The sequence below is a fragment of the Haliaeetus leucocephalus genome, unplaced genomic scaffold (assembly GCF_000737465.1).
Source record: "Haliaeetus leucocephalus isolate CR32 unplaced genomic scaffold, Haliaeetus_leucocephalus-4.0 Scaffold451, whole genome shotgun sequence".
In the NCBI taxonomy this organism is placed as follows: domain Eukaryota; kingdom Metazoa; phylum Chordata; class Aves; order Accipitriformes; family Accipitridae; genus Haliaeetus; species Haliaeetus leucocephalus.
This window is the reverse complement of record NW_010972887.1, coordinates 9,711-30,364: the sequence shown is the minus strand read 5'-3', so window position 1 is coordinate 30,364 and position 20,654 is coordinate 9,711. Positions and strand designations below refer to the sequence as shown.

The 20,654-nt window shown below is 40.1% G+C and overlaps 3 protein-coding genes across 4 annotated transcripts in view; 2 read left to right on the top strand and 1 right to left on the bottom strand.

Moving 5' to 3' along the window:
* Nucleotides 1-38: 38 nt before the first annotated feature.
* FAIM (Fas apoptotic inhibitory molecule) lies at nucleotides 39-9,101 on the top strand. Of its 2 annotated transcripts, none has more exons than XM_010575110.1 (5): nucleotides 39-64; nucleotides 3,064-3,199; nucleotides 3,568-3,796; nucleotides 5,248-5,297; nucleotides 6,758-9,101. In XM_010575110.1, exons 2-5 carry the CDS (start codon nucleotides 3,089-3,091, stop codon nucleotides 6,905-6,907), a joined length of 540 nt encoding a protein of 179 aa, XP_010573412.1. In that variant the 5' UTR covers nucleotides 39-64; nucleotides 3,064-3,088; the 3' UTR covers nucleotides 6,908-9,101. The 2 variants fall into 2 exon arrangements, with proteins under 2 accessions (XP_010573412.1, XP_010573413.1); XM_010575111.1 differs by lacking the exon at nucleotides 39-64 and adding an exon at nucleotides 434-468.
* Nucleotides 9,102-9,134: 33 nt separating this feature from the next.
* On the bottom strand, nucleotides 9,135-20,429 carry PARP9 (poly (ADP-ribose) polymerase family, member 9). The gene is made up of 10 exons (XM_010575108.1): nucleotides 20,328-20,429; nucleotides 19,970-20,009; nucleotides 17,664-18,496; nucleotides 16,026-16,253; nucleotides 15,728-15,946; nucleotides 14,415-14,490; nucleotides 13,591-13,965; nucleotides 12,667-12,815; nucleotides 11,066-11,240; nucleotides 9,135-9,865 (listed from the first exon to the last, which is right to left on the bottom strand). Exons 1-10 carry the CDS (start codon nucleotides 20,340-20,342, stop codon nucleotides 9,558-9,560), a joined length of 2,418 nt encoding a protein of 805 aa, XP_010573410.1. The 5' UTR covers nucleotides 20,343-20,429; the 3' UTR covers nucleotides 9,135-9,557.
* Nucleotide 20,430: 1 nt separating this feature from the next.
* Nucleotides 20,431-20,654, top strand: part of DTX3L (deltex 3 like, E3 ubiquitin ligase) — an 8,585-nt gene continuing 8,361 nt past the window's right edge. The window contains exon 1 of the mRNA XM_010575107.1: nucleotides 20,431-20,646. Coding sequence (XP_010573409.1) covers nucleotides 20,472-20,646 — 175 coding nt within the window. The 5' untranslated portion in view covers nucleotides 20,431-20,471. The remainder of the gene's footprint in view (nucleotides 20,647-20,654) is intronic.

The window sequence follows — 20,654 nt, the reverse complement described above, 5'->3', positions numbered from 1 at the left end:
GGCGCTGGCCGCCCGCCGCCATTTTGAGGCGCGGGGAGCCGAGGGGGAGGAGAGCCCCGCGGAGGTAGGAGCGGGGCCGGGAGTCGGCGGGGCGTGGGGCCGGGCCGGGCTCGCCCGATCGCCCGCCCGCGGAGGCCCGATCTCTCCTCAAGGCGCCTGGGAGCTGGCCTCCCTTCCCCGCCCCGGGGACGCCCAGACATGCATCGCCTAGGCGGGACGGCCGGGCCCGCCCGGGCTGAGGGAGCGTCTCCCCGGGCTCCTTGGAGACCGCCTGGCCGCTGGAGGAGGAGGGAGCAGACCGCGTCTCCGGCGGCCTCTGCTTCCGCCTGTTGCCGCGGGCCCGGCCCGGAGGAGGGGCCGGAGGGGCCGGGAAACCTCCCCGGGCGCCGCCGGGCCAGCCGGCCGCGGGGCTCTGGGCCTTGAGGCTCGGGCAACCGCGGCTCGGAGAGGAGTCGGCTGTTCTCGCTGGTACGGAGGATCGCGGCGATCAGCAAGAAGCTGTTGGAGGAGGGTTGAGAAATGTCGCTGCCAGGACTTAATTAAAAAAAAAAAAATTTTTGCTGGCAATAGACGTGGGTGGTGGGGAGAAATTTGCCGTCTCTGGAGTCCATTTACGTCCTAGCGCACCATTCCCCGCTGTGCGCTACCAGGCGTGGATTAGGTGGATGCAGGGCGGTAATCCTATCCTAGTCTTCAGAACAAGTCCTTATGCATAAAGAAGTAAATCTCATTTTGGGCTGCTGGCTTGATTAACAGAAAATGCAGCGAAATAAGAGGGTCGGCGGTTAGTACAAATCCGTTTCCTTGGATTGGAGCCAGCGAGTGACTGTCTGAGGGCTGGGCTACCTCTGCAGCAGGCACCCATCCCCTCGTCGTGGGGCAGTGTACCGCTTTCCCTTCGGGCCCTGGTGGTATCGACTGTCCTTCAGAAAACTTACAGCTGGCCTAGAGTTTGGGTTCAGGTTTGATTAAAAAAAAAACCAACAACAGTGTATTACCACATTACTGTGATTTGGTTTTTGGTTTTGTTTTTTTTTAAAAAAAAAGGAAATTGTGTGTTTTGGGACCTTTTCTGACCCTTTCAGCATCGATCCTAAACTGTCTGCTAAAATTCATGCAGCGGGGGTGATGCGGCCTCTGTGGGTAGGCTGCAGCTGTGCTCCAGGTGCCACCTCTTTGGGCATTTCTTTTTGTGCCTGAGGCCACTTCTTGTGATGATCAGCTGGCACGGACGAGGAGCCCCTGGCCCCCGCTCCTTTGAGGAGAATGGGAAGGGGGAAGTGCGGACATACACCCAGCCTGACTTCCACCGTCTGCCAGGGGATGCGAACCTTCACAGAAATCAACCCATAACTTTAGGAACAACCAAAACAATCTCCTTGGCATCTGTTAGGTGGTGTAGACTGCTCGCTACTGTGAGAATTAAATCCTTAGATCCTTAAAGTGGTTTCACTGTTTTTAAAACTTATTTTTCAGTTTATGAACAGAAATGTGTGCAATTACTGACACAACCACGGACAGTAATACAACAGTGTACTCGAGCATGTTTTAAAATAGAAGATTAAGACAGAGTGAAGGAGGTTTAATTTTTAAATGCACACTCTGTCATGCTGAAGAACCTACAACTTACAACTTCTAATTCATTTTTCACTGAAAAGTACAATTTATCAAAAATTCACTTATTTGCATTTACTGAAATTATGCTTAATTGATATGCACAGACTTGATATAGATAGCTCTTACATCAATTAATCTGTTTACTGAAAACGATAAATTAAAAGTAGTAGCAGTGTTGTAAAACACAGTCATGATCTAAAAATGTCCTAAGTAAGAAACAAGTGATTTCTTTGTTGTTCACATAGACTTTATGACTGAATTGCTTGGTCGAATTGCTAATGCGATTGTTGAAAACTACTATAGTGGTTTAGAAAAATGAGTAGGTTGAAGTTGTTGTCTGCTATTTCACTTTCCTGGAGGTGGCAACAGTCCGTAGTTTGTGACTGAGATAGGCAGCTCTGGATTTGGTTCCTTCTTTGGTCAAGCTGTTTGTTTCTAAGCTTTTGCTGACAAGTTAGGCAAACCATTTTTCCATCAAATAACTGACAAAGTTATGATGTGCTGGTAAAGTTAGGATAAATTGCACATACTAATTTTGCCTTTTTGTCTAAGAAGAAAAATTATGTTTGTATTTCATCATACATTATGGTAGTGCCTGATAGTGCATGACACTTTTAAAAATGTCCTTTATCTTAAATGGAGAAAACAAGAAAAAATTTAGGCCTCAATACTTCTCTGCTGCTATTCTGCTTTCTTTTTTTTTCTTGCTGCTAATTGGATTAAAAGCCATTTTGGTTACTATGGCATCCCGAGAGGAGATTACTGTCTGTGAAGATGAAGTAAGGTAAAAAATCAGAACTGTGGCATGAGCAGATTTGGAAAGATATCCGCAGTTCCAGTGGTCACTTGTGACTGTATCTAAACTTTAAAAATTACTTAAATGAAAGGATATCTTGCCAGATCTCCTCCCCATGGGTGTTTGTATGTGCAGTTGCATTTCTGAATGATGTAGGTAATGTTTATGAGAAAGATTACAGACAAATCTGTTAAAACAGATAATAGCTAAACTGGTCATCCTGATTATTCTTTAAGTTTAAAAGGCTAAAACACTTTCTCAGAGACCAATCAAAATACTGTATTTTAATGCCTGCCAAGAAATTGCAGAACTGTCCAGGAGCATCTGAATTCAAAGTATAATTTTGTAACCATACTACCACCTGAATTGAAGTTTTAGAGGTTATATATGGTTGTGGATATATATGTCTTTGTACAGTGTTTGTCAAAGTGAGTCTGTTTAACTGTCTGTTTATATTTTGTAATATTTTGTCATACTTGAATGTTCGAAAAAATATGAAAATATAAGCAGTTCTGTAAGCTTATTCTTTCAAGTCTCATTCGTCATTTGTAAAAAGTGACTCTCCCTGAAGGGCTAAAGCTTTGAACTATAGACATCAGTAATTGAACTCTTTCAGCAACAATTAATTTACTCTGTTGGTGTTTCCGTAGGTCTCGGTACAGCCACTTAGAGAAGATGACAGATTTGGTGGCTATTTGGGAAGTAGCTTTAAGTGATGGTGTTCATAAGATTGAATTTGAACATGGGACCACTTCAGGAAAACGTGTTGTCTATGTTGACGGAAAGGTGAAATTGCTATGTGCTCAAAATTCAGTATGATACAGATTATATAAGTGCACTTCCATGCAACAGGCATCAGAACAAACAAAAGACTAATAAATGCAAGTGAGCTATATTCAATTGATTAACTTTACCTAATTTAATGAACTGCATCATTCTTTTTTTCAGTTACAATTAAGGTGTGAGTATTCATGAAGTGCTTTGCTGTCCTTGGGCAGAGGCACTCTAGATGTACTAAGTATCATGTATTCGTTCATTCTGAAATAATAGTTAAGTACTGAGTTGTTTTCCGAATCCTAGTTCAATTTTTTTTATACTAAAACATGCATTCAGGTTTATCAATTAATACCCATTGTCTTTGTTGTATTCTACAGGAAGAAATAAGAAAAGAATGGATGTTTAAATTAGTGGGTAAAGAAACATTCACTGTTGGAGCAGCCAAAACAAAAGCTACTATCAACATTGATGCAGTCAGTGGTTTTGCATATGAATATACTTTGGAGATCAATGGAAAGAGTCTCAAGAAGTATATGGAGAACAGGTCAAAAACAACCAACACTTGGGTACTGAGCTTGGGTGGTACGGACTATAGAGTTGTTCTAGGTAAGTAAACACTGAATGACTTTATGTTCTGCCTTTGAATAAACTTGTATGCATTTAATAACTGGTAATTAAGAGAAAGCACAGTTCAGTGGCTACCACTGGGTGGTCTGGAAGTTTGGAATTAGATGCCAAAGGCAGTCTGAAAAATAATGGTCTTGTTACACCTGTGTGAGCCTGCTGTCAGTGTTCTGTTCTACAGCAGCATTGTCTAGTTTTAAAAAAAGACGGGGCGGGGGGAGGGGAGGTTGGAAGGAGTTACAGCTTCTATATCCATAGAGCTGCCCTAGCAAGACAGTTCTCCAGGTGAAGCATGTTACAGAAGTGTAATCTATGTTATGATCAAACCTGCTGTGTGTGTAAGTTTAACCAGCTAACCAGGTTTTCCTTCCAAAAATCATAACCCAAAGTCAAGGAGTCTTTAACTGAAGAAGTATGACAATGCTATTCTACACTTTTGATAGATTAATCAGCATCCTTTTTCCTGCATCACTTCTTAATTTTAATCTAAACACTTCAGATGATGATTTTTCACTTTCTTAATAGCAAGGCAATACATTCCTTCTCTTCTGCCTCCCTTTCCCAAATACATTACAAGCAGATGGGAGGAAGGGATCCCCTGAGGAATTTGTCCATGGCATCTAGTGGGAAAACTTCCATTTAGGTATTGCTGTATTGTTATACCTGGAGACAAGATCTTGGCCTGTGATTTCTTCTTAAGCCTCAGGACAGAATGAACTGCCCTAAGATGAAGGGGGGCAGGGAAGAAAGACAATTTCAATGCCAGAAACAGATTAGTCTCCTTACAGACTTTTAATCTCCCTATGCTTACTTAAAAGGCAAGCAGTGTTCAGCTCTCTACTGATGTCCCGTGGATGACAGTGTCAGTAATGTGAATTCTAGAGCACAGTAATTTAAGGAGGATGTGCTGGGAAAAGTAAAAGAATATTCTATTTTAAAAGAAAAAAATCCAAGATTGATATTTAAAGTGGTACTTGGGTTTTCAAGGAGATTTTAAGAATACAAAGTTTGATGGATGTTAAATAATGCTGCTTTTGAGTTAAACTGACCTGGAAAAAATGTTAGAGCTTCATTGAATGAACAGCACTCAAATAATTAGTAGAAATGACTTGATTTTTCTGTCTTCAAGTTTTTCAGTTTAAGAATGTCAGAATATCTCTGACAATATTCAGAACAACCCAGCGTTAATAGCCAGGGCTAGGGAGAGGTAAAAGAGGTATGTTCAAAGCAAAAGTTGTTTGCCCATTGATGACAGTGTCCCATCTCTCCAGTGTAAGAACAAACCCTGTAGCCTAGGTACTATGGCTAATTAGGAACTTCTTTTCACTAAGTAAAATTCAGCAGTAAATTTTTAAAATTCCTAGAACTTCTTGTCTGTAGGGGGGAAAAAAAATCTTGCTCTCTTTACTTTTTGTTTTCTTTTTCCTTCACAGAAAAGGACACTATGGATGTGTGGTGCAATGGTCAAAAAATGGAAACAGCGGTACGTGATCATTTCCAAAGGCTTTTCACAGGCTATGGCTAGATAACCAAAGCTTAGCAAAATAAGCCACAGAGGGGCGTGTTACCTCGCTTTACCACAGAGTATGAGCATACACCTAGGCAGCCAGTATGCTACTAGTCTGTTCCGAATGTCCTTTACTGTATTTTATAACTGACAGTATTTCAGTTAGGATGCCAAACATCTATCCATTTAAGAGTAAACAGTGCTTTTATTTACACTTTTTAGACAAGCAAAATAAATCTTCTGGGTCAGTTGTCCAGGGTTTTTAGGGAGAAAACTTTCCAGGGAGAGGGAGGGACTTGACTTTGATGCAGAGTGTAGAGCCACCTCATCCAAACCTGCTCATGTTAGCGGTGACTGGAAGTTGAACACATTGTCTGTTATGACTCACGATTTTTTCCATCTAGAGATGGTCCCTAATGCTTAGGGCTTAAGAGTCTCATTGGAACAAATCAAATCTTTTGTCTTTGTCACATCTGCATCAATTTTTAGAGCTGCTTGACAGCTAGAAGGCTTAATCTATTTGGTGTCTTTAGATTATGATGGCTTTCAATATGCATACTATGTAGGCTTCCACATCCTTGAAGGACGTGCTTTCTCACTAGAGAGTTGTCACTATGATTACTACTGCCACAAGTAATCCCCTGGATAAGTACAAATTGTAAAACCAACAGTTTTGCTGTACTTCAGAACAGGATGAAAAGATTCACCAAATGCTTCTTCAGTAATTAGTGGAAGAAACATCCTCTCTCAGCGAATCAGAACTTCAGCTCTTGATGGTTCTCAGCCTTTTCTATAATGTAGTAAATGCACTAGGAAGATATTCTTGCAAGCTACGAGTACGGGTTTAGTTGTCAAACTGTGCTTGCATTAAAGCAGCACACAGATTTTTCTACTCTCCCAAAGATGATGACAAAACCACAGCTATGCATGGCAAAATCTGTAACAGGAAATTACATAACTGCAGCAGGAGCTGTGTATCCAAAATACACAACTGTTATACTCAATTCAGGGATCTCTTCATCCTGCTGTAAAAGGCACCACTAAATACTTCATGTTTTACTGCCACTTCAGCATAGGTTTGTGTGGTACTTATTGGCTGTACTGCACAACTTGAAAGGAAACTATCTTTTCTATTTTTGTTTTACTGACATGGATCAACGATATGAATTCACACACTCCAACTTTACCATTTCTGATTATGTGAAATTTTTGTCATCTAATACCCACAAACCTTTAACTGGACATCTGGATAAAGTCCTATCTGAGATTCTGCAGCTTCGTTCAGCGTTTGCGCTGTATTTGTTGCAGGTACCTGCAGCTGCTCTAATTGTGGGATTTACAAGTGATCTTGACCTTGAAAACAGTCTGATGCACTCAAGCTTTTACTTTACTAAAATAGCACATGTCTGTTTTTATTCTTATCTCCTTTCTCCCAGGGTGAATTTGTAGAAGATGGGACTGAAACTCACTTCAGTGTTGGTGATCACAGCTGTTGCATTAAGGCTGTCAGTAGTGGAAAACGAAAGGAAGGAATTATTCATACCCTTATTGTGGATGACAGAGAAATCCCAGAGGCTGTGGAGTAGCCTCTAGTTAACTGATTATTGTAGGACTAAGTTCAGAAATTTTCAATTACTGTGGTAATTATTTTAATATGTACTACTTGGTACATCTAGTTTGTGCTGGGTTTATCTGTATATGAAATTATTCTTTTTGAGGACCAGATGAAAATAATTATATACAACTTCTTACATTACCAGTTTTTAAAAAACTATATATATATAGAATATATATTGTATCACTAAGTGCAGAAGACACTGTTGAACTTAAGTAGAAATTATATACTAGAAAAAATCTTGCTATAATAAAATGGAAGATAAATATTCAGTAAGACTGAATTCCTATAAACTGCAGGTGTATGCGGAGGGAGGAGGAAGCATGTGCTGGGCACTCAAGTAAACTGTTAAAAGTTTTCTCAGTAGTTATTTTTTCTATTAAACTGACTACCAACATTTTCAGATGCAGTGAAGAAGAGTTACAAAGTTCATTAAAAGGTTATTAATGAAATACATTGTTACCAGTACTTGTGTAACAGTTTAAAATAACACTGCATTATGAAAACTGTTCTTTATTCTGAGTAGGAGAAATGATGTTACATTGTGCCAAAAAAAAAAAAATTCCTTCACGTTTTCTGAAGACTGATGCTTGTTAGAAGTTGTTGCACTGGGTCAGAAACTCTGTACTGAGTTTTTTTAAAAGAGAAAACAGGAAAAAAAAAATCCTGCCACAAAACTCCTTTAGAAAATGAAACCTCTTGAAGAAAGCTGGAATAAGAACTTATTCTTGTTCAATGCTGTCTAACAAACCTTAAATCTACAGCTGTGTGTCTTCCTGGCAGTAGTGCATGAATCAAGAAACATGAGGAAAAATGGGACAGAAATAGAGGAGAAGAACTAGTTGCATAAATGGAAAAGTTAAAATAGATATAGACTAATTCTGTTGTCAAACTTCCAGCATACTATCTAAAAGCAACTTTGGGATTTCTGTGAGAATGAGACTTGTGTTAGCTGGTTCTTACAAGTTCACAGGGGGGTTTGCTCATTTAACATTACACTAGAGCATATAAGGCTCACACACGACAAAAGCTACCCTCTTGCAACAATGTAGACATAGCTAATCTTAAAAATAATTTTAAAAACCCAAACCAAATATTAATATTTTCATTTAAAAGTTTGTTTTGCAATGGTTAAAAAAACAATTTCCACTTGCAACCTCACTTTAGAGTTCAGAATTAGACTTTTATAACTTAATTTGTTTTGAACTTGTGAGTGGTTCCTAGCACTATGACTACTATCTTGGGAGTTGCAGGTACAGTACAAATGTGCTGGGAACTCATTAACAAATTATTCTGAAAAGTTTTATTAAACACTAATTTCACGTATGGTTTAGGGTTCAAGCTGCTCTCCATTAGCACAGTGCTTTACATATGCATGAAATGCCTTTCATATGGCAATGTTGTCGTTTTTTTAATAGTTTTATGCAAGCCCTTTTCTCACCAGATAATGACAGTTTTAACCCTAGGTGACTTTTCAGTCTAGCAGCAGACCTGATATTGACAGATAGGTCTTTATTTCTGTATAACAGCACTGTTATAAGCCATTTGGATGTTTAGTTAGGACCATAACTGGTAGTTTTAAATGCTTCAGATTGGATAAATCTGCTAGTAGCTTTTAGTTCAGGGCGGTAGATCTGTTTTAAACCCTGCTAACATCAGAAATAGTTTCAGGCTTTAGTACAGAAAGTTTCAAAGTACCTGAGAGCTGGACTGAATCTCCTTTTACATTGAAATGAGCATAATGGCTCTTAAGCTTTTCCATTTACTGGCTTCAGGTCACTACAGAAGCAACATGGCAATACCTAGCTACAAGGCTGACACTGTGATCTTTAAAAGATATTGGTAAATGTAGATTAACTAAAGAGCAATTTCAAGCTGTAGCTTGAACCAGTTCCCTACTATTTTGTAGCCTTTCAAAGAGACTGAACACATCTGCGAAATCTGAAGCTCAAATACAGTCCAAGTCATGTTCTTAAGACTATATTGAAAAAACAACAGGTCAGCTGATAGTGTTATTCATGCTTTTTATTTTGAATACATGTATCTACAATGCTTTGAATATCTTAACCAATAAAAACTGTAACAGCAACTACTATTAGAAATCATGAAGTATTGCCTCACATTTGTTGTAACTGTGTGTATTTAATGGCATGTCCCTAAGTGGGAAATGGGTGAATATATCAGGTGAAAGCTATTTAAGTCAAAAGAAAATTTAATCAAAGGCACAAAAAAGATTTCTTGGATTTCATTAACATATGCAATATCTCAGATTAAGAAAATGTAATGGAAGAATGCCAACCTATGTAAACATCAAGTTTATAGTGCCAGGCTCAGAACACTTTAAGGCATAAAGTACATGACCAGATAAACATTAAACTGTATTTTGTGATGCTTTCCGTTCTGTTTCCATTCACAGATAATTTTGTTCTAATCTCCTTAAGGTACTGACTTACTTTTTTTGTTCATGGATATTTCAGAGCACTTTGCACAAGGCACTTTGATCACAGCAAGTTACTAGGTAGAGCGTCCTCCTAAAATCTAAGTACTAGGCTTTGTTCTGAGGGGGTCTTCACAATAGCTACAGTTCTGATTAATGCTCACTCAGCATGCTGCTGGTTTCCTCAGAGGGCCGTGTACTTCTCCCTTACTGGGGAACAAGTCAACAAATATTGTGGAAGGGCCCCAACACTGTTGCAAATGACAAAGGTGTCAGGATTGTTTACATCATCTACTAAGCTGTCATATACCTTAATGGCATCCCGCTCCACTGCTGGTGGCATAATATAAGATGGCTTGCCTTCAGTGTATAAGCCTGTTAATACATCAGCCTCAAACACATACATTTTAGAGTCTGTTTCCCACATATCTTTACCCTTGATTAGGCTTTTTGGGTTCCTTTTAAAATAGATGCCAGCTCCATAATTTTGTTCTGGAAAAACAAAGAAAAATATTTAGAAGAAAAAAAAAAAAAGCCTTTAAGAATTGGTTCTTTTGGGGTGGTAGTACTAAGAGACTGCTTCTTGATTCAATATGACATTTTATGTTACTGCTCAATGCATGCCATCCTTTTGGAAGTAAATTTGCATTAAGTGGCTCTAATGCTAGCACTGACCTCCCATTGAAATCATAAGCAATGACAGCTGATGGCCATTCTGATTTTACTGCTACTGCAGTAGTGACCATTCACATTTAACTGTTAATCCAGTGATAGAAACATCAAGGTGTAATGTATTTATGTAAACACTTCAGTTATCATGTACTAGGATTCTGACAAGCACCAAAGAACGTAAGATTTTAGTAGTGCAAACTACAAAAAAAAGCTTTGAGATTTACAAGGAGAATACGGCATAAAATGCTATTACAGTATCATGGAAAAGTGCAAAGAAATTAAATTAGACCATCATTCTATTTATTACTTTGAAAGTGTGAAAATGGGCCATGTACATTGCATAGACAAGGAAAGGCAAATCTCCACTTTTTGAACAGTTTATTGCCTGAAATTCTGGCTCTGCATTTGACAAGCAAAACATCATGCCCTTCACCTGTTGCAGGATGAAGCGCTAAATGCTTATTCTTTCAATTTCTGAAAATATCTGTCTACTACAATATTCCATAGACACCACAACTTTCTTCCTAACTCTACTATAGTTTGAATGGCAGCCTGCTCAGATTATCTGCTGTCTCTGATTGCACCTGATTTCAGCAGGAGTTTAGTAGTTAGAAATACCTTCCAGCCTCAGTTATTCTGCAATTCTTTTGAACATGCTTTAAAGCATCAAGCTGCTGAACGCATGTTCACAGCAAGTAAATAAGGACATTTATTTTGTTGCATCACTCTTGAAAGAAAGTCAAACTTGGACATGGCATTGAGTGTATATTAACAATGCTGTCAACAGTGTCTGGGCTAGGCTAGGAATCCAGGCTTATCCTCCCAGAGCCTTACTGACTACGGTATCAGGAAGGAAAAACAGGAAAATCTTACTGTAGATAAAAAAAGTAAGATCATATGACTCTAAATGTGGGTAGGAAACAGTTCTTGTTTAGGAATGCCATTTTTTTCTGATTTTAATCCAACTTTAGTAGTCAGTCACTATTCATTTTAATTAAAGATGCCAAAGCAAGTTATTACCTGTTGGTGGAGAATACATCCTGTGAAATCCAGTTTGGCACACTGAGCTACAGAACTGAGCAGGAACGTGCTGGTACAACTTGTGGGTTATTTTGGAGGTACCTTGGTTTTCCTCTATTTTTTTTTTCATTTGTTGGAATGCAGCAGATAAAAGAGGATTATGTATCTTTTCAATCTGTAACATAAATAATAGTGTAGTATAAGCAAATGGCGACCAATATCCATGAAATCCATGGGTGCTCTTGTTTTGGCTATGTTCTTCAATGCAAAAACATTCGATTTAGCTTATATGCATTGACCGTGTAGCGGTTAAGGTATCTGAAGTGTGCAACTGATCCACAGGAGAAGAACCATGCCACTATCCCATGCCTCTCATTGAAATCAGTGGGAATATATCCTAGTGTACTGATTCCCAGTACTTGAGTTGTGCTGAACAGATTATCAACTACATGTATGCGAGAATAAGCTGTGTGGGTGCTTACGGCTTAATCTTTTAAAGAACTGTAAGGCACGGAGAACCTCAGCTCTTGATTGATCAAAATTTTACAGCTCTCAAGGCAAAAAAAGGTCTACAGATAAGAGGGGCTTTACGTTAACTTGTCTCTCAAAAGCATGGCTGCATGCAACATAACACCACACAGAACTTCAGGCAAATTGGCTACTCGGCAGCTCTCACTGGCATACCTGACTCTACCAGTGGGCTAGTCACAGTTGCTATGGCAAAAGTCAGTACCAGGGGCCTGCAAGGCCTCTTCTCTAGCAACCTGCTCATGCCAGACTTCTGACTGCTCAGATAAAAACAAGCAGGTGCTGAAACATGATCAAGCTTCTGCTCTCATAAAAGTAATTTGAGCTATGACCGATCCTCAGTGCAGTATTCTTTCAAATTCTGATGTAGCTTTTGCATTGAGACTCGACAAAGTCTTTAGTTCCGCAAATCAAGAAGCACTTGCTTTCATCTGATTGGTATTTGCTATTATTTCAAAGTTAAATACCTTTCTTGTATGAAAGGCAGTTTGGCACATGGCAGTCTGGTTTCCAGTTACCTGGTCTTAATTACTAGGTGCACAAATCCCTGCTTACAAACTTCTGTATTTCTCTGTGTTACACAGCCTCATCCTCCTCCTGTTCAGTAAAGCACTGATATCCAAGCAAGATCCCAGCTTCAACATGCTACTAATCAGATCATAACTCTGACAAATTCAGTTGCTAATTTTTGGTGTCAAGCTCACAAGAAGAAGACGGAGACACTGCATTAGTGTCCTGGAATATTGTATTCATTCTAACATACCAATCTCATATTTCTCTAGAGTCCTATAAAGGAACATTTGAAGCATGAAATAAGAGACAGAATATACAGTACAGTTAAAGGACTTCTCCGAATTTAACCACACTTTTTGAGTGATTATTTGAGTGATTATGTTTACTCCTAATAAAAAGTATTTTAAAGACTACATCTGTTTTAAAGATTAGGCTGATTTGATCTTAATTTTTAAAAGCAATATATTGAAGTAGTTTATCTGAGTTTTTTAAGCATGTTAAACATGTTAGTTCAACTGTATCAGCTGAGATTTAGCTTTTTCCATCAATACCCTCTTTACCTTGAGAACATGAAGCCCAGCTTTTTCAAACTGTTTCTGTCTGTCTTTAAACTCCTGAAGGTGTGACTCCACCAGTGAAATCTCAACATGTTTAGTAGTATTTGTCTTGTGAAGGTGTCCTTCTGAAAGCTGACCTGCTTCTGGTTGGCCTGGATACAAATAAGGGAGTAAAATTTCATACGTCATAATAACTGAAGCAAAGGCAAGGAGGAGGCATCCAATACTGTAGTTTGGTAGTTTAGTTAAGAAGAAAGAATGTTAAATATTCTCCAAAGTAATGCCAGAGGCTAATATTCAGAGGGACTGATTATTAATTTTTTCTACATTTATTAAAGAAAACCAGACAGAGAGGGAACCAAAGAAAAGCAATTTATCTTCTCCATTACATCTCTTGACAGCCCAACTTTCATATAACAGTATCTATATTGAATGACTATACAAACACAAGGAAAAGTTGATCACTCAGTAGCTTTTGTAATGCCACTAGTTCTATCAACTCTTAATGAAAGTCAAGGACTCTGCAGAACAAGTCCATTGGTGGGTCCTGCAACAGTGGTCCAGCTGTAGTTAGCAAAAGAGCTCAGCAAAGGTATATGTTAATTAAGTGCAAATTTTCTAAGTCTCCAGTGGCCAGGCTTTAATTTTAAGCTGTACTGGAGCTGGCTGTACAACAACGGCCAACCCCTGTATAAACTGTGCTCTGCTGGAAATATTGCCAAGTGAGTAACCAAAGCTAACAAATGGTCTTTCAGGGGCTTGTATGATAAAAGGACAGTGATATCGGTAATTAAAGCAATGCTCAGTATGTGTATGAACTGAATGCAATTCTGTCCACTCTCAGCAATACATAGATATATATTGCTTCATACTTGACCTTATTTAGGCACTTGTTCATTTAATTAGTCACTTATTTACTTTACATACCCATTAAGTACAGCAGTTCCTCTTGTTTGTCTGTAATCTTCTCTTGCACACGAAGCAGTAGTTTTTCAGCTGTGAGCACTGCATCAGTCACAGCATCAGGAGGGCCCCGAAATTCCAGTCTTGCTTTTCCATCTCTCACTTCTTCCCACATACATACACTAGAATGCTGCTCTCGAGATAGTTCTGCAAACTCATTTTTACCGAGGCTAAAAATGTAGTTGTTTTCAATAATAGCATAGTGACTTTTCTGAATTTGTACCACGCTTTTGATCCATGATTCTGCTGCTTCCAATGCTGTACGTGTGTTTCCTTTAAGTTCAATAGCTGGTTCATTATTTGCAGTCTCTTTTATGCTTTGACTGCCTGACTCTGTACCTACAAGAAAGGTTTTTTTAATTTATTTTTTTTTAATACAAGTGCATTGGAAGAGTGAAGGGCTTTCAAGTGCTGTCACAAATTTCTACATGTAATCCAAGATGTACAGTGCAAGGCAACATGCTACGCTTCTGGTATGCTCAGAAAAAATAAATTAGATACCAGAAGGTAAGGTTTCCAGGACCCCCCACCCCCCTGCAGAGTTTATTTGCCTTCTACTAAATAACTTTCAACAAGTTAGGCACTGACGATTTTTATGTTTGAAAAAATCTTACAAGGGACTGCCCGGTTCCATTCCTATTAATGTAAAAATGCGAAGCACTCACACATTTTTCCCTCCCCCTTTCCCGAAGACACAAATACTAAGTTTTTTTTAAAGGGATTTGATTTCAGATTCTCAAATCTGGAGTGCTCATTTACTTGAAATGCCCCTTCTGTTCATTACTTACTCAAATGGTCACTTCTGTTGTAATACTGCTTTTTTTCCAGTTTCTGTGCTGCTGAATAAAATTTTCTCTGGAAAACCTTGAAGGAAAAAAGTTTAGGAGCAGTTTGCAATCTCTGTTGTCAAATAAGCAATTTGTCTCTTCAAAACTCTGTTAGATAAGCAGTTTACAGCTGTAGTTACCTCCCCCCCCCAAATTCTGAAATCGTTAACAGCTGACATTTGTCAACTTTTCCCAAAATTTTATTCCTGACAATATCAAGTGCATTTGTGTTCTACATCTACTAAGGTAAGATACCTTACACGCTGAATGGCACCTTTACCACGTCTTTGTGGTTGTGGCATATCCGGAACTCATAGAACCACAGCAGATAAAGGTATTCATTGCTTGCAGTTTAATGCTGATGAATCATTACTCAGTTTGAAAACCCAGACTACTCCCCTGCCTTTACCCCAAAGCTCCTCTTCATGATCACGCATGGAAAGCCTCTGAGAAGCGCTGCTCTGCTAGGCAGTGGATTTGGCATCTGGCAAATTGCCTTTCCTTTTTTTCAGCAAAAAGAGTTTCTGCTGTGCCCTGATTATCAAGGGATTAAGTGATGACCACATAGCTGTTGTACAGCTTCCTTCAGAGTTTCTGGGACTGTTACAGAACATGGATCTGATCTTAGAACCATAGAATGGATTGGGTTGGAAGGGACCTTAAAGATTGTCTAGTTCCAACCCCCCTCCACCTAGTTCTTGTACCCATTGAAAGAATGGATGGTCGAAGTTAATGGGAACAAAAGCAAACTCTGTACTTTTGTAATAGATGGCTATATAAAATAGTTGTGTATTAATCACATCAACCAAATATTCAAAAGGTGGAAAATGGCACACTGCAGTTGAAATTATCCACTGTCTGCTTGCAACCCTTCTATCATGTTAGGTCATATAATGTGTTGACAGTATTTTGCCCTAGGAACTTCATACAAAAAAAAAATTGGTTAAAAAAATTTCCTGAGGAGGAGTAAGTTTATTCCCTAATGAGTTAAGAGCAGACTCTTTCTTACAAATTTGCTGACCATCATGAGAATTTCAGAGCTCCCTCCCCTTATCAGACCACAGGGTGAAGACTTCTGGTTTAGTGAAAATAGAGATTTGTAAAAAAAAACTGTTAATGAGACTTAATGAGACAAATAGTTTCATAAAGGGACCTGCTGCTCACAAATGTTGTAAGTAGTACAGAATTCAGATTATCTTAATTTGTAGTCATCTGTGGGAATATTTTTATAGACTTGGGTTTTCCTTATCGGTAGTTAGCAACAAATTTGTTACCTCATAGGCATTCTGGTCATATGGGCAAAAGACAAACTGCACTTCTATCTTCTTCCCAGGGTGTGTGCTGGCAAAATTTAAAACCCCTTCAATCATGATCTCTGCCACTATATCAACAGGCAGCTTTAACGACCAAATCTCATTTGCTGGAAAAGAAACTGAGAGAGATGGCGATTCCCCAAAGTAATGCAGGCATCTTGTCACTGCAGCTTTGAATGCCTGCAGGAAAAACAAGTGTTTTAATCCTCACATCACTCAACATGAAAATCAATTATAATCCAATTTAACTGATCATCACCTCACACAGTAACACCCTGTGGTGGTATTGCGGCCATACAATGTGCAGTACAAGCTCACAGGGCAGATTATACCCTTTTGTTATTATGACTTCCTTGTAAGGCAAAGAACGTCTAAGATTAGACTTAAGTTCATCTTGAAGATCTGAACCCGCTTTTTGCAGCAGTCCTCTTGAAACCGGAGTGTAAGGCTCGCCGTTCACAGACACAGAATTAATGATAGCTGTAGTCTGAAAGAAAAGAGTGCAAAGTTTCAGTATACTTCAAGTTTACTATTTGCAAGCTTTGCTACTATAGAGAGCACTCTTTCTAGGAACAATTCTTTTGACTGCAGCAGATCAGCTGTTTGAAAGATTCTCTTACCACTTACTACTAAGGGCAGTGCTGGAATGCATCAAAGTATGCACCTTCTAGTTGCAGTAGATGCACACATTTTTTTCAGAAACCAACAGCATGCATAAGACCTGTTCAAGTCATCAGAGTGTATTCAACAGAATTGTTACCACAGCTATAGAACTGACACATAGGCGTCTTATCAAATGCAATTCTGCAGCCAATTATCAATGAGCAGGAGAGAACTATGGCTATGTCTGCTATCGCAGCCCACACAGATGCTCCCCATGTTAGGGTAGCAAGCACTCATCACCGAACTAGTGGGGTTAGTGCACACAGGGGAACTGCAAAGCTATGGTTGCTTCCAATTCCCAGTGGAAACAGCAGATTCCTGTAGTAGGTCTTCTGTATTTCAAATTAAATATGTAAAATGCAAAACACTTGTTTACAGAATGCTGATAACAGCAGTAATTGTTCTAACTTAAATTGCTGAAGATTATCTAAAGATACAAGACTTTGGAGCATATTCTTCTCAGAGTCTTGAAGGCATGTGGTATCTTTCAGTGCTGTAGAATTGGTTGACAAAATTCCCCACAATTTCAACTTTGTGATCCTTTGCTCTCAGGTGAAAAAAAATGAACTTCCTGTTCAATTAAGATACTCCTTTAAAAGTTAAGACTTTTTTTGATACAGTATTTGCTAAAAGCAAATGCCATTCCTGTGATGTAGCTTCCAGTCCAAGAGCTCTGTTGGATTCCTATGACTAAGCTCATATATTTTGCATCAGATTTTCTAGCTAAAAAGTTAAATGAATCAATTTAAATGATGCACTGTTTAAAGGTAAGGTGCACATCATCTGTATAAGTTATTTTCAGCCGTTTCAGTGTTTGCTGAGTAACTCCAGTAGTGGTATCTATGAGAACATAAATTATAGGAAAAAAGGCAAGGCAAAAAATAAGAGTAGACTTCTAGGGAATGCATGACAAAATGTGAACTCCCATGATGTTTTAAGAAGATAAACATTAACATAGGGATATATTATTATTAACCATCCAATCTTTAGCAGCTTCCTATTATACCATAACAGAATGTATATAAAAAAGAAATAAAAACATTCTAATATTTAATACCCATTTAGAAAAAAACCCAACTCCTTACCACTATAATTTATTTACCATTTGTAAATTCTTACCAGGCAGAGAAGATAACTATTTAGTGGACCAATACAACATGTGAACTCTTGGGCTCCAAATCCTGCAAAGAGTTGGAGGCAACTCCATGTCCAACATATTACAGGACAGACTTACCTTCTGCTCTTCAAGGAGTCCTCTTACCATGCGCAAGCGAATGCCTTCATATTTGATGAAAGCTGAAGGCTGACTTGGTGAAACTGGAAGTGTTTCCTGAAGTGAACTGGTATCACCCAGAAACTCTTCACAGGCCTTCTTCATTTCTGCAACTGTAGGCTCATAAATGTTCACCAGGCGGATTTCCCTGAGACAGCTTGGTGGACTTGCCTCAACAAATTCCCTTATGGCCATTACAATCACTTGAGCACACAAATGGAGCGGGAAGCCAAAAATACCTGAACTGACTGCTGGGATAGCCACAGACTTTATAGTGTTTTCTGGAGCACTAACGTACTTCAGAACATTCACAATAGCTTCCTGAAGTAGGTCACAACACCTTTCCTTTTCATAAGTAGTCCACCTTGGACCAACTGCATGAATTATCTTCTTACAAGGAAGCTTCCCTCCACCTGTCACAGCTATTTTGCCAGTTGTGAGTTTCCCATGCCTTTCAATATGAAGATTGCTTTCCTCTTGTATTTCTGGCCCTCCAGCATTCACAAGGGCTAAAGCAAGGCCTCCTCCATGATCTAGATATTCATTGGCTGCATTCACCAAAGCATCGGCCTTGTGTCTTGTGAGATCATCCTTACAAACACAAATGTCAATTCCCTGCTTTAGTTTTTTCCTGTATACTTCAACAGTACATTTTGGACTTTTGAAGGTCAATGTACAAGCAAACTTTCTGGAAATGAGATTACTTAGACAGTCCTTTCTTTTCTCAAGAACTTCATAGGCATCTTTATTGATGGGGATCATCAAGCTGTCCTCATCCATTACCATGCTTGGCCCTAGGATACAGAATAATATAAAGTGAAATCCAATATAATACTGTCAAAACATTGCTTTTTATATAGAAGTGTGGTTTACAGCTCTCAATTTTATCCTACTGTCATTACGTACCAATGTTTTTTGGCATAGTCTGATCTCTCTCCCCTTCTCATAGGCTTAGAAAGCCCAACTAAGCAAAGAAAGGCACTAAAAGATGACAATAACAGTATCACTGTGCCTGTAGTGACTTGAGGGTTTGGGTTTGTTTTGCTGTTTACCTGAGGAGGAAGCTTGGTTAAGATGTGTCTCCTCCTGCTACTTGTTCTCTCTTTCTCTTTCCTACTGTTTATTTTCCCCACCATTAGACTGGCACAACCATTGTCGGGGACATATTCTTAAATGAATCAGTGACATAAACTGAATTAAAAAAACCCACAAAACCACACCACAAAACTTAATTTGATTTAGAGCACCAACCTCAAAGACTGGTGCAGCAGCACAGCTGAACGGGCTGAGAATAAATGGTGAGAAGGAGCAAAAAGGAGCAGACAAGTGTGAGAGGAATGTCTTTGAAACAGATGCTGTAACAGGGCTTTGTTAACTGGCTGCAGTGCCACCATGATGCTGTGCTGCATTTGCCACTAAAACTCCAGCTGAGAAAGCAAATGTGAAAAGCCATGCCATAATCAGGGCTTCAAAATGCTTGAAAAGGTAGAAAACACCACTTCTCCCTCTCTGAGCTTGTTTTGCCGAGAGGGCTGAAGCCTGCCTCTGCCCTCTCCAGGGCGTTCTCGGCATTTTGTTACTGATTTCCAGCAAGGTCCAAGGGTGCGTACCCTAAGCCTTTGCAGAGTCAGTGACTCACAGTCACATCAGCAGAGGAACACTTGCCGATGTGTTCATTTAACTGTGCCAGAGAGATCGCGTGATAAGCTTTGTGGCCCTTTAACTCTGTGGCCCTTCTTTGGTCTGCACTTAAAGCCCACAAGCAAGTTCTTTCTTTGTATAGAACTTAAGAAATCAGAAGTGCTTTTTAAACCACTTTTTTTTTAGGGAGCAAAAATAATGGTAAAGAGTGGGACAGTTTGTATATTATCATTATGGCTACACAGCCCTCTCCTAGCAGATGTCAGCAGTACTATATGCAGTAGTTATGTTAATTAGTGTAAATCAATTTGTACGAGTTTAACCAAATTTTCCTCCAGGGTATGCTACCTGCTTTTATAAAAAGAGAGTCTAACGTTTTGCACTTATAAAGTAGACACACTGATTCACCACTGATTCATCAGAGCTCGTACTTTTAAAAGAGAAATACAAGCAAATCCTGTTGAAGTAACAAATAATAACGTTGATTCATAACCGTGTCTAACTGACACATTTTGTGTTGCTTTTGGCTATTCCACATTGATGTTTTCCAGTTTGCTGGCTGCAGCTGGCAATTTTCATCTCAAATACAGGAATACACTTTGCAGGTGGCTAAATGGGAGGCTTACCTAAACCGCTCTTCTCTTCCGAGGTCCCTGGACTGTAACTCTGTTGTAAAAAACGGGAAAGAGAAAATACACGCGCGTTACTGCCTGACGGGCTGCGTTCCTACAGGAGCGGTTCTGTTGCAAGCCAAACAGGCGGCAGCGGGGCCTTCCCCCAAATTTGTAGGAAGTTTCCGGGTATTTAAAACGCTACTCGGAGCTGAAATTGCAGCCACCGGACCGCCGCGAAGCCCCGCAGAGCCCGGCCCGTCGCGCTGGGGCACTTGCAGCCGCAGCTTCCCCGGGCCCCTGAGGGAGCTGCTGCCCAGCGGAGGGCCAGCCCCGGCCCCTCGGGCTCTCGCCTCCGCCCCGCTTCTCTTACCTGGAAGATCCCCATTAACCGGAGGAGTGCGGCGCGGCCGTCTCCCCTTCAGCGCCGGGAGCTGGAGCAGGGCCCGGGGCGGGGAACCGCGGCCCCGAGCGGCGGAGCGGGAAACGAAAGCGAAAGCGGGCGGCGGCAGGCATCATGGCGGCGGCGCCGGTGCTGGTGCGGCTCTGCCCCGCGCCCGACGCCGGCGAGAAGCCGATGCTGAAGCTCCAGAGCTACTTCCAGTCAGGGAAGCGGTCGGGGGGCGGCGAGTGCGAGGTGCGGCCGGGCCCCGAGCCCGGCACCTACTGGGTGCAGTTCCAGCAGGAGCGAGGTACGGGC